The following is a 13210-nucleotide window of genomic DNA, read 5'->3' as shown; positions in this document are numbered from 1 at the left end:
GGCTTGAGAGACGGCGTGGAGCGTGAAAACGTGACCATTACTAGTCAAACCACCCGCGTGCCAACAGAATCGGTCTCTCTGCCACTCCCGTGTGGTGATGAGACGCAAAGATCCATTTATGCTGTTAAACCCTGGCTGGAAAAGTCGTGATGCAACACCATCAGGTTTTTAGGGGATATCTAGGAAAAACGCATAAGTTTCGGGTTAAGATTTCAAAAAACTTTGTCTTTAATATTTGTCCACATAACTTGAAAGTTTTCGTTTAGGTACCGACAAGTCCGGTCATTGGGCTATGACGTTAAATAAAAAAAGTTTTAGGTACTCGACCAAAATCGAAGAAATGTGTTGTCTGTGGGAGACTTGTGCTTTTTCCAGTTTCAACTCTCCATGTTAGTTTGCTCAAGAGTTTCAACGAGCAACTCCGAGCTGATAGCAAGTGACCTCAAGACCTCACGCAATGTTCAAAAGGAAAGACCTAAGCACTGGGCCCAATAAGGAGGGTGTGAATTTACCATTTCATGCACTTCGGAGTTTGGATGGTCTTGGTTCGGGCACAAACAAATGGGTGGTCGAATAAGACCTCGTTATATAAGAGCAAACCAAGGTAGGTAAATAGATGCTGAATTTGGATTAAGGCTTCGATTTTTCGTAAGTGTTTTTTTTTTTTTGGGGGGGTGGATATATGACCTCTATCAGCCTCTTTGGCAAAGACTCAGCCTAACTTGTAAGCACTAAGCATGCATCGGTGACCTGACCCCGCCTAACCATCCACCGTGATGGACTAACCACCCCCGACCTGCGGGAGGGGGATCGAAAGGCCGCGGCTATAAAGCGCCCAGGGCGGCTGGGGCAGCGTTTAGTCGCCGGTCGCCGCCGCCGAGCCCACAGACGGAGAAAGTGTCGCACCCACTCGGGGTGGGAGAGAGAGAGAGAGAAGGCGCCCGTGCCGTGGATCTGCCTGTCCAGCGGCGCGCACACCGTCGCGAGCCGCCGCCGTCGACGCTGCGACGCTCCGCCAGTGCCGGCCACCGAACGACGAGCGGTGCCGGGGGTCAGCCGACGCGCCGCCCAGCCTGCCGACGAGCGGGACCGAGCTCCGAGCGCCAGCGGCCAGCCGGGCCGCACCACTGCGGACATGAGGCTCCTGCACTGGGTGAGTTCAGAGGATGGCGCTGGCGCTGACTGCTCCACTGACGGGTCCTCGGGATGGGAATGGCACTAGCTTTGGCACTGGGTGATTTCAGATAATTGATACAAGATATATGCCATGTGTTATTTCATCAATTGAAATAAGACATCCATATGTTATGGTGGGTTCTCGGGATGGGTTTGTTACTGGTTTCTAGGTGCGTTTAGTGGGTAATTGGAAAGAGGCTGAAACTGGTAGGTAGGTGAACGTCTTAACCAGCCAAGTCCACACTCTGGCCGGTTATCGCATGTGCTTCATAAGCATTTGTCATAAAAGTGGGATTTGTTTCCTGTCTCCATCATTCCCTAGTAGCCTTTTCAGGCGTTGAAAGAACTACGGATAGCTAAATCAGTGTGATACTGAGTGTTTGATATTTTTCTACTAAATTATATAAAACATGAAAGCTCAAACTAAACGTAAAATCAATGCCTTTTTTCTTGCAAGCAAAGGTGGACGCAATTGTACGATCAATGCCTAACAAACTTAAGCAGCCACCCAGGTGGTGCCGTCGAATGCCGATATGAATTTTAGAGCTGGGGTATACCATTAAAGTATGTAGAGTAAAACGAAAGCAGTGCCTTCCTATAACCACAAACAGAAGGCAATGAAAGTGAAATGAAAATGAAAATGAAATGCCAATGAATATGAAAGAAAGCAAGCCACAGTTTGTTTTCGGGAAAACTTTTGGGTTAAATTGTTTGCTCACTGTGCCCGTGCCTTGAACTACCGGAAAAAAAAAACATTTTATTTGCATTTTTTCATATTCTTACTTCACAAATGTAAATTACTTGATTTCGCCAGTCAGTTTTATGTGATTTGAATAACTTTATTTTTTTCTTTTCAGAGCATTTGCAATGGCACATTAAACATTTACACCGAATAACGCATACCTTTTTTTAATGTTAGGACGAATTGTCTCTTGAGACATCATGATAGTTGCGGCACTCGACTACGGCAGAGGTTATGTAAGATAAGAGGCTAAACTAGATAAGAATTCTTACTTAAAACATAATTGATTTTTATTGGAGAGTATGTGACATTTTACCAATTATTCGGTAATGTAGAGCGGCATGCCATGCCAGCATAAAATGGTACTGAATCATCCTCCGCACCCAGACGTTCATATTAAGTCCGCTTATCTGAACATTCCCATTCTACTCTCCTTTCTCCTTTCAGGCAGGCTCATTCCCAAGACCAAAACAACCCACCAAGTTGTGTCCGATGATGTATCTACCAAACTTTGCTGGGTATCAAATTGCATGGTTATAGTCTCTTTGTGATGCATTTACTAATTGCAAGCATTTTCTTTTCTGTCATTATTGAAGAAAATTTGATGCATTGTGATTTTACAAGACTTCCCAACACACATTATACCTATGTATATGTGCCTTTCCTTAGTCACTTCTGAGGCATTGCTTTTCCTTTATCACAGTTGAGGTCGTTTGCTTTTCACCAATGGCAAACACATGAGTGTTGCATAATTATCAAAGTTGAGCAGCATTTCACCGTACCGCAGCTCTGCCACCGACGGGCCGGCAGCCCGGTCCGCCGACCTGGTGACGCGAGACACGTGACCCGCGTGCGACCCATGCGGTGCGTGACTGGTGGGCGGGGCTTCACTCACGCACAGGGGCAGGGCTGGACAGACGGGTCAGAGGTCGTCTTCTGTTCCTAAATGGGAGTGCGCGGCTCACTGCGGCGGTGGTCGTCAGTCCAAAATGAGGGGCCGGCACAGCAGGTGTTTTCAGCTCCGAATTCGGAGCCCTATGTGGCACAATCGATTGGGTTTTGCGGTCACTCTGTTTTGCATACCTCGGTTCTTTGACAGCTAAAAACGTTTATCTTCGATAAGCAGTTAGTTGACAGTCCTCGATCTTTGATGTTCAGGATGTGCTTTTTACCTTTATAAGGCTCCCGATGAATCACGCAAAAACTAAGTCAAACATTATCTTGTAATTGAAAAAAAAACTTGCAGAACAATTATGTCAAAATCAGCTGACATAATTGTTCTGCAATTACCGCACCGAAAAACACTGCCAAACGATAAAGAATGCGTAACAAAACACAGCTACCAAAGGTAGCAAACAACTCTTTTATCCCCCGTTTCACGGCCAACTCATCGTCACGACCCGTGGCGTTACGGCGTCACGAGCCGTGTTGCCGCGTCGTCACGATCCAATCGTGACCTTTGTGGTCGTCCGTGAGTGTGCCAGTCCTCAGTCGTGACGCGCTGTCACTGGACAGTAGACACCGACCCCGCTGTCGTGACGAGCTCTATGCCATTGGACACCGGATGCCTCTGTCGCCACTGGGGTCACGGGGCGCTGGTCACCACCGCTCGTGCCGTCCGATGGGCCCGGGTGGTTTCCTGACACCCATGGCGTGCGTGTGTGAGTGGGATCACATAACAGGATCACAGATCAGTGACCACGCGCCGCTCGTGTCGAGAATCAGTCACGGTGGATCACTTCACTGCCGCTGTCACGCGGGTTATGTCATCATGGCTTCACTGGACAGCATGTGTGTATGCACATCCATACATACAATCCTCCCTGCCTGAGGCTGTTCGGCGGTCGCCTGTGTAGCGGCGCGGCGGCGTGTTAAAAAAACTCACTGACGTTAATCACTACCGCATGCAATGTGCCGTGCCGCCGGTGGTGCGCACTCGACTCCGCGAGTCTCTCCAAGCCATTGTTGGACGGCCCACGGGTGCTAATTGAAGGAGACATTTTTACTGACGGCGTGACACTAGGCGCGCATGGTGCATCTTGCAACACCAGGCGCTAATTTTTGTGCATTCCTTGGAGGCATTGTCGGCAGTTTCAGATTGGTGGTGCCTCATCCTAAGCACTCAATAAGTGGGCAAGTAAGAATGAGAGACACCTGCTGAGACAGCTAGACAAATGACAGACTTCAATGCAGAGGCGCTTTCGCTTTCAGTCGTACCCATTCAAAGTCATTCTGATCGATTAGCCGGCGAGTTATCCAAAGTGTGAATCGCTCACATCGCTCACACCTCATCGAGCTTGTCAAATCATCCGCCTCATTTTGTCGGCATTTAGCCACCATCGGGACACCCACCGACAATTTCGGTCGCTGGCTGCCGGCTGGTCTATCGTTGGTCACCCCAACGCTAATTTCGGTCACTGACTGACCTATCGTTGGTCACTGGCGCCAATTTCGGTCACTGGCTGACCTATCGTTGGTCACTGGCGCCAATTTCGGTCACTCGCTGACCGTCACCGGTTTTCATCGCCGACTGATCCGCGCCAATTTCGGTCGTCACTGACTGCTGGACAGCTATCACGCACAGCTGTTGTGCAGCCGCTGTGAGAGGCCCGTTACAACCGCCGAGATATGAGGAACGCGGGCAGACGGACGACGCTTTCCTTTTCACCTCGGCTGGTGGAATTGGGCAGGCGCGACAAGGAACTGATTTATATAGGCGGCACTTTGGACCGGAACTACAGGTGCGGCCTGAGGTCAAACCAAAAGGCTGGTGCCGGGCCGAGCTACGGGCTGAGCACGGTCCATTGTATGGGACCCACATCCAGGCCGGTGCGGGGCCGGGATAAGGACTTTGAGCTGAAGTTGTGGCATGGACCGCCTGGTCCATGCCTCGGCTCGGGAGAGGGGGAGCGTTGTCGTTTCGCTATTGAGGAAACGGTGAGGATGCGCTCAGTGACGGATTAGCCTAACAGGGGTGGGAAGGAGGCGGGGGAGGCAGTCGCTCGCTGGCCACTTGCACCGCCCCCGGTCTCCCCTCCGGGCGAAGGTGCAAACGGTGCAGCGCGTGAGAAAACTCGGGACTGTTTGCGGACGTGGGTGCTCCCGTTTCGACTGTGGGCGAGCAGAAAGTCTAGCGCGCTACTCCGCGGGAAAGGAGGGAAAGATAGAAAGGAGAGCCTCGGGGTGATTCATGAGTTTGTCGCATGCCGTGGTAAGTTTGCAGTACAACATGGTACAGTGGGCTGTAATCAATAGGTACAACCGGATGGGATGGCATCCACAGGTAGGTGAAATCTGGACGCAATAGCTTATCTGAATTGAAGCGTCTTCCTTAGGAACTTCCTCAGGAAAAAGGATGAGTGCAACCAAGATTAATTTGGTGAAACCACGAATCTGAAGAATCTGAGGTTAAGTGTCAGAGGCATAGAAGGAAATGTATGCAGAGGTATTTCATTTCTAAAGAGGGTTCTAAAGAGGAATTGCTTCGGGTCCTCTTGCATATATATTCAGTACGTTTCCATGACACGTCTAAATCGATTTAGCGAAATTCCACGTGCGTTTTTCTCGGAAACTATTTACCTTATGCAAAAAAATGAGCGTATATATGGTTTTAGCTAGCACCTAATCCTATATTTACATTTTTAAATTATGCCTAAATGCTATGATGGAGTAAATCCATTTATCAAAATCGGCTTAGCTTGTGCCATGGAAACGTAGCCATTGTTAAAGAGCTCGAGAAAAATTCAGCAGCCTCTGTTTGTCTCCCAAACAGGGAAACAAACATTTGTTTCTGGAGCGCCAAAGACGGAGCTCCAGCTGTTTAACAAGGTATGTCCGCCAGGCATCAACAGCAGTGAGGGAGTTAATTAGTTTGATGGTCTGGTAGTTATGCGTGGGAAAACCGCCAGGAACAATGTGCTTGGGACAGTACAAAATGTAAAATGTTTCTGCAGTTGCAAAGGAGTTCATCAGCTGCGTCCAAACTGCTCCGGAACTGTTCCTTTTATAGGTAGCGACTATTTTCAGTCAAGGAATGAACCATTTGATGTATAAATAGAACACACAAAGTTTAAGTAATAAATTAGAATTCACTTCACAGAGAAAATCATAAGAAATAGATGTATGTGGTGTATCAGCTGTTGTCCTCGTCATCTACGTATCCAGATTGGGTCTAGCACGATGACTTCGATGTGGCAAGGGATGCATCATCACTCATATCTCTCTCTCTCTCTCTCTCTCTCTCTCTCTCTCTCTCTCTCTCTCTCTCTCTCTCTCTCTCTCTCTCTCTCTCTCTCTCTCTCTCTCTCTCTCTCTCTCTCTCTCTCTCTCTCCCTCTCTCTCTCTCTCTCTCCCTCTCTCTCTCTCTCTCTCTCTGTCTCTCTGTCTCTCTCTCTCTCTCTGTCTCTCTTATTTTTCATTCTTTAACTTACATAATACAAAGTTCTAACACCGTAAGAAGACATGCAGTATTTTAAAGCATTACCACAATTACACATCATAATTAGCCAACTCTCAACTGCTCCATTGCAACCGACCCTGGTGATTATTACATGCTGAGAATAGCACCGTCACGTTCTTAGCCTCCCTGGACGCCGCTCTGGGCCCTCAGTCTCCAAAGTCTCCCGCCAGCTGCCTGACGACCCGTGGCGGGCCCAGCAGTGACTAGGACCGAGTTCTGGGCTCGAGGAGCTTTCTCGCAGCTGGTCTCAGTATGTGACAGGCCTGTGCCTCTCTGGCCAGACAGCCTTGTGCGGTATTCCAACAGCCAGATCAGTGTAGGCATGCAGCGACCTCAATGAACAGGTAGCGTGCCTTACCCTCGCTCGAGACTAATTAGATGTCGTATGACCGTGATGATGATGATAGTGAGATGGCATGGACCTGTGGATGTGTCTGGTCCTTAGTGAGCTCATTGGGGGCTGGTGCATCGTCATTTCAAAGTGCACGGAAGCCTTTCTGCTGTGAAATATTTGCCTATTGTCCCGCGCTTTTATTGAAGAGATTGTGTTGTAGAAACAAGGTCGGTCATGTTGCACATACCCGCATGATTCACGAGACCCTAGACACAGTCGCTCGTTGAACTCCAACAAACAGTAACGCAATGCTGAGCCGGTTGCGTACGGCGTCGCCGGTACCCATCGCATTTCGAACGCACAGCGTCTGAGATAATGACCTACAGAGCGGCGGCCGGCGGCGGCGGATGGCCCGGAACCTCCCTCCCTCTCCCCTCCCCTCCCATCCTCTCCCTCGGGCACCGTTTGGTAACGGAGCACCTTTCGTTGGCGGCCGGCGCGGCGTCCCGGCCTTGACCTGTGACCTGTCGATTAACCGACCGGCCGCGCCGCGCGGTGAGTGGGACAGGGAACGTTCACTCTCAGCCGCTCTGCCGCTGCCGCTCGGCTCGGGTCAGAGGTCAGAGGTCAGAGGTCAGGTGTCAGAGGTCAGGGGGCGTGGAGAGTCGGATGGTGTGATCGGCGCGGAGAATGCCGCTTCCGATCAGCTGCAACAGTGGTTATATAATATAATAAGGTTTCTTGGCACAGCTCAGTTCCCAATTTACATCGTCAAAGTTTTGCAATGAAGGCTCTGCTCTTACATTAAACAAGGATGAAAGGCAACAGTAAAGTAACAAATATGTTATCTCGATAATTAAATACATAGATCGGTAGGTGTCCCGCTGCAGAATGTGCGTTTCATTGTGATCACAAAGCGTTGAAAGTGCCGTGTGTCTGCAAACATGCCTGAAGGACGATCGGGGCAGTGAAGGTAGCCAAAGGCCGTCTGCCCGCCTTACTCAAGCGCTGCAGCTGACTCTCCTTCTAACGCAGTATCATCGTCACTGCACTGACTAACTGGTAAAACATTGTGTAAGACCCGAGCGCCACATGGGGCGTTTGCATTAGAGCCTAAGGAGACACTTTCGATCGACTCGGCAGTACTCGCAGACCGTGGTAATCGCCATGAGAAAAATCGGCTAACATCTGCTCGGTTGATCTAACGTATTGTCCAATGCTGCCTTCAATCACCATCCGTTCGCTTATTTTTAAGCGTTTGACGCATATGCGGTCAGCGATCATGGCCCAAGTAATGTGACTGATAGCATGTTGTGCGTTGAATGACCGTAGAAAGTAAGTCTTAACATCATGCTGGGAACCCCAGAATGAATGACAAAATGAGGTTCTCATGGAAATCTCCTCGGCAACGCACAGCGCAGCACAACATAGCAGTTTCACTTTTGATTTGCCGACCCATGACGTTGTTTCGTGCAATGACGTGGTCTATGAAAATGTTGAACAGCCGGTGCATCGCACTGCGCCCCTGGCACAAAGATGTTGTGTTTTAAGATGTCGTAGGCTCGTATTAGCATTCAACTGCCAACTAGGCAGTTGGCAGTTCCTCCAGCTTCAATTCAATTCCTCCAGCTGCATGTCAATTGTCAGGCGCACAGAAATCGTCCTTCATATATCATTTTCGCATGACATTTGATTATTAAAAGAGACAGAGAAATCGCAGTGCGCGGCAGATGTCAGCTGATGATGGCTCTAGTCTGCCCTGAATCTGCGCCAGCGCTCATCTTACACACACCCGCAGCAGCCCGTGGTCCATGCGCTCAACGTCACCGTTTCTCGCGCCATACGCAGCCGCAAAAGTGATAACCGATGACGGCAGCCTTCCACGTCATCTTGCGTCTCCTTCGTCCCTGCCTTCACCCAAGCCTACAACACGGAGACAGCCGTCTTCTCCACACACGGATAGGCAGACAGACAGGCAGACAGACATACACACCCATGGAGCCGCCGCGCGGGTGGTCACATGGCCCGAGAGATGACCATCTGGCGTGCCGCCGGCTTTCATCCCGTTTCACCGCGGCCGCCGGTTACCGCGACACGTGCTGCTGGGAGGGGGGGGGGGGTGCTGGCCGGGGGGGATAAGCCCGCCACACGTGCCGCTGGGAAGGGATGTGGAGGGAGGGTGACAGACCCGCGGCATGTCTCGCGGAAAACAGTGACGGGAAGTGTAAAGACGGACGCGGACAAAGTTGTCAGGTGCCGTGATCGCGGCGAGGAACAGTGGAACAATAGAGGAGGGTGATCGCAGAGATCACTTCCCTTTCTGTCCCTCACTAAAGGGCCAGTTACGGTAGGCTTGGTCACAACAGCTCCTGGCTTCATCCACCTCTATTGTGCGCTGCTAAGGGGCCATCGCTGATGGCAGAACCAGGATGCACGCGGTGCCCACTTTGTCCGTGTCAGAACACCCGGTGGGATGTTCACACGGATTACGCTTTCTGAATGATTGGATATTTGGAGCGACCGCAGTAGCTCTGTAATTATCCATGTGGGTCGCTTGTCGCTCTGGTTTTGAGCACGATGGATGGATTTGCGACGACCTCCGGCTTCGGAACCGAGTCCGAGGGCTAGACGGTCGGTTTCTCCGCCCCTGGTCTTTCTTCAACCCATTGCTCGGGTTCCGCTGTTTTACTTGAACACTGTGGCTCCTCAGTGCACACTGCACTTACAGGCAGAGCAGCAGTGTGCAATTTTCAACCATTTCCGTGATCTTATTGTGTGACGCTAGGCCAGCCAAGTGATCATGTAAACACAGTTGTTGACAAAATAACATTTAGTTTCACTGTGCATTGATGTCTCACTTTACATACCGCACCTGGTAACTACATGGCACCCGTCCTCGGCATCATTCCAAGACAATTTGTTATTTCCACTTGGCCGGGCACGGGCACGCCGCGAATCGGACTGCGGACAAACCTTTTGTGTTGATCGGTCCGGCCGGGGTGTGAGGGAAAGTGTCCGGCTGGTCCGAGTCAGGAGCGGAGCAGGAGCCACCTGCGCTGCTACTGTATGCACGGAACACAAATCTTACAGCTGCAGTCTCGCCGTGACACGGTGTATCGCGGCTTCATGCAAAGCACGGCGATTTCCGGTGAATATTATCGTGAGAGTGTGAGAAAAGCCGAAAGCTTCGTGATCACCTACGAGAGGCCATGTTAGCATCAAGAAAACGCTACTCCATTTGAGGCACAAGGCAGCCACTCGCAATTATCGATCGCTCATTTCGTAAATGCGGCGTCGTGACAGATGTTTAAGCTTCATCGCCTTGTGGAGGGACGACTCTTCGCTTCGTTGTCGCCGTTTTATCACGGACAGGTAAACTACCGGTGAAGTCGACAGTCGTTTCGCAAAGGCGACAATGCGTCAGATCAGGTAATGGCCACATGGGCTACAGAGACCAGGATGAGTGTCCGTGTCGCCGCCTTATGTCAGCTCAGTCAACCGGAAAGCGGGGCTTGCAAAATTGTTCGCCAGACAACGGCCCAGATGTGACACAACGGCACGGCTTGGTAAGGTGAGCCTTCCAATCGCTGGAAGGTGCGACAGCTAATGGATGTCCAGAACGAAGTGGTTATGGTAGCGAGTGTTGTCGCTAAGTGGTGTTTATGAAACGATCAAGCGAAAGCACGCAGTCTGATCGCACAAAAAAAGATATAGGTTTATCATAAGGTGGGTTTATAAAGTAACATCGACTGAATTAAAACGCCAAACAGGTATGGACGGGCCAGTTAAGAAGCGCTCGTCTATGCCAGGAGTGCCTGAACGCTCGCACTCTTATTGGTGCCGAGTGATGCTCGAGTTTAGAGCAGTGTAACACCTTTAGAGCATGGTGTGACAGTGTGGTCATAAGTGGTTAAATCACATGTTTGGCCTCTGCAACTTTCGTAATCGATGTGGTTTTAGTTTACCGCACAAGCGCCACGTGAAAAACTGCAGAGGCAGCGGATGAACGATGCGGTGGCAACCACATGCGGTTTGGAAAAGCGTGCTCTGACAATATGACGGACCCGTGAAAACGCGCAGGGTGGAAAATGACACCGTGCTGGGAACTTTATTTCAAGTTTAATAAATACCACTTCAGCGTGCTGGCGAGTGTGACGCGGTATACACACTACACAGTAGTGCTGGCGTTAATGTCACCCCCGGTATCCAGACAGGCGCAATCTGCGCGGTACAATGACTTGCCATAGGCCAGCAGCTTCCAGCAGAGGCGTCATGTTTGTAACATGACTTCTATAATGGCTCCGATGACACATTCTTAGGGAGGTGAAAAATGTGCAAAAATTCAGCGAGTTTCCCTTAGATCCGAGGTAATTTATTTACCGAAAATTACGAGTCATGTAGGTAGTGTGTGCAATCTCTGTGTATCAGAATACTATTATTTTATTTTATTTTCAAGCTGGGATTTATTTTGTCTTGTGAAATTGACCTTGACTGCAACTCCAAGCCCTGCCTTTTGCAAACTCCATCAATCTAAGTTAAGTACTTAAATCACCATCATTATCTTTCAACATGTATGAACAATGAATCTACTGTCGATGCCAGCATGACCTTCCCATTTTGTCTAAGCTACACGGCCATTGCATGCATAACCCACAAATTGTACCTGGGAAGGGTCCATGCTCCCCTGCGCAGCGTTTCGCTCGCGGCGTCAGCGTTCGTCAGCGGCAGTGACGACAACCACTACCCAGGCCGGCACACACGAGACCGGCCGTTTCGGCTGCGTGAACGCAAAATACATCTTCCTGGGAGATTCTCACGCTTCAGTTTCACTGCCTGAGTCGGCGCTGGGCGGGGGTGGCGCGGGCGGCGCGGGCGGGGGCGGCGGCGGCGGATCCCACGGTGGAGGTGCGGGAGGAGTCGGCACGCACGCGGCATCCTCGACCATTAGTGTCCATCATTCCATCATTGGCTCTCTGTGATCGTCTGGTGGACAGCGGACGATATCCCGCCCCTCGTTATTGGCGCTACGTGCCAGACGGGAGAAATCAGCAGGCCAGGAGACGGGTGGCTCACTGGGAGTATCCCGCTATGTTTGCCGTTTATTTACGTCATGTAAGAATGTAACTCCAATAAACGGAGTGGCTGAAAATCTTATATGCTTTGTGGCCAAGTTTATTTCATTTTCTGTCCCCTGATTGAACGATTGAATTTTAGTTTCTCTTTTCGACTTAATCCGTCCAATTTCTGTCTTATTCTCGATTTATCCTAGAGTGAGATCCTTTCTAACCACAAACGCACTGAATCTGAAAGTCCTTCACGAACCGAGCATAATCGTCTTTCCTCCAGCATTAGCGCAACTTCTGACGGTTGAGAGGCCGTCCCGTCATCTTCACGTCATCAGTGACGCATCCCCGTCCATTTGGTGGTCCTCATCATCTCCAATCAAGACGATCCGTCACGATTCGGCGCCGCGCATCCGTTCGGCTCTGCGGCCTGCTGACCGCAGAACAGTACCACAAACAAATGACGTCATCGCGTCATCGAGCCGGTCACGTGGTCAGACGGCGACAGTGTGGGAGTCGGTTCCTTCGGTCACGTGCTGTGACCACTGGGTATGAGGTGTGACGCGGGTGACACAGTGGTAGACACAGGGGTCGTAGGCGCTCTACCGTGCTGCGGGGCTACACACCGGATGGGAATGGTGACGACGAGCCCACAAAGGCCGTGGAAGGGCGTCACTGATGGCCAGGAGTTCTGGGTCACAGCGCGGTCACTGGACTGAGGATGGATGACATGTAAACATTGGCGAGGTCAAGTTTAACTGGTAATTGGTAGCCGCGGTTAGTTTGGTAATCTGTTGTTGACTGACGAGCATTAACTGTCGCTTATGAGGGTATTTATGTCGTGTTTATCGCATTCGCAGAGTTGTTAATAGACCACATAAGTGTTATTAGGCGTATATCTTATAAATCACCGTGACATAGTCAATTAAATATGTCGATAAATACCTAATGCTGCATGAACAAGTATCGTATTTATTTTCCTTTTGCTTTGATCTTAACATAATACATAGGTGTTTAATGTATATGTACGTTCCACCTTACCTATGTCCGTCCATTACCATTACTTATGACTCGGGTCCCAGAGCTTACAAAACCGATGGAACAAATGCGATTAAAATCGTTTTATATGTTTAGTTCCCGGGAGAAGGTCTCAATAAATTGGGCAAACACACCTTATTCACAGCCAGAAAGTTTGTCACGTAAGAGCATAGAAAGGACTGTCTACACGGCGTCCAATCAGTCGTCACTCGTCTAGTATGTTCAGCCTCACCCCGAACGGAGACCTTATGACGACACAGGTCAGACTTCATAACGGAGACAAATGATGATTGTTGCCCAACCGGGACTGGTGTTTGTCCGTAACTCTGGTGGAATATGCATAATTCATGGGGTGATGGCACCACGAGGGTGGTATTTCACAGAGGTGGCGCCGAGAC

The 13210-nt window shown here is 50.1% G+C and overlaps 1 protein-coding gene across 1 annotated transcript in view; it reads left to right on the top strand.

Annotated features, from left to right (window-relative positions):
* The first annotated feature begins 1135 nt into the window (after nucleotides 1–1135).
* The window catches only part of LOC122371993 (serine-rich adhesin for platelets-like), a 35211-nt gene continuing 23136 nt past the window's right edge, over nucleotides 1136–13210 (top strand). Inside the window, exon 1 of the mRNA XM_043348815.1 lies at nucleotides 1136–1153. Coding sequence (XP_043204750.1) covers nucleotides 1136–1153 — 18 coding nt within the window. The remainder of the gene's footprint in view (nucleotides 1154–13210) is intronic.

The sequence above is a fragment of the Amphibalanus amphitrite genome, unplaced genomic scaffold, assembly GCF_019059575.1.
Source record: "Amphibalanus amphitrite isolate SeventyFive unplaced genomic scaffold, NRLGWU_Aamphi_draft 001304F_arrow, whole genome shotgun sequence".
Lineage (NCBI taxonomy): Eukaryota > Metazoa > Arthropoda > Thecostraca > Balanomorpha > Balanidae > Amphibalanus > Amphibalanus amphitrite.
The sequence above is the reverse complement of the archived record's forward strand: the minus strand, read 5'-3'. Positions and strand labels throughout refer to the sequence as shown.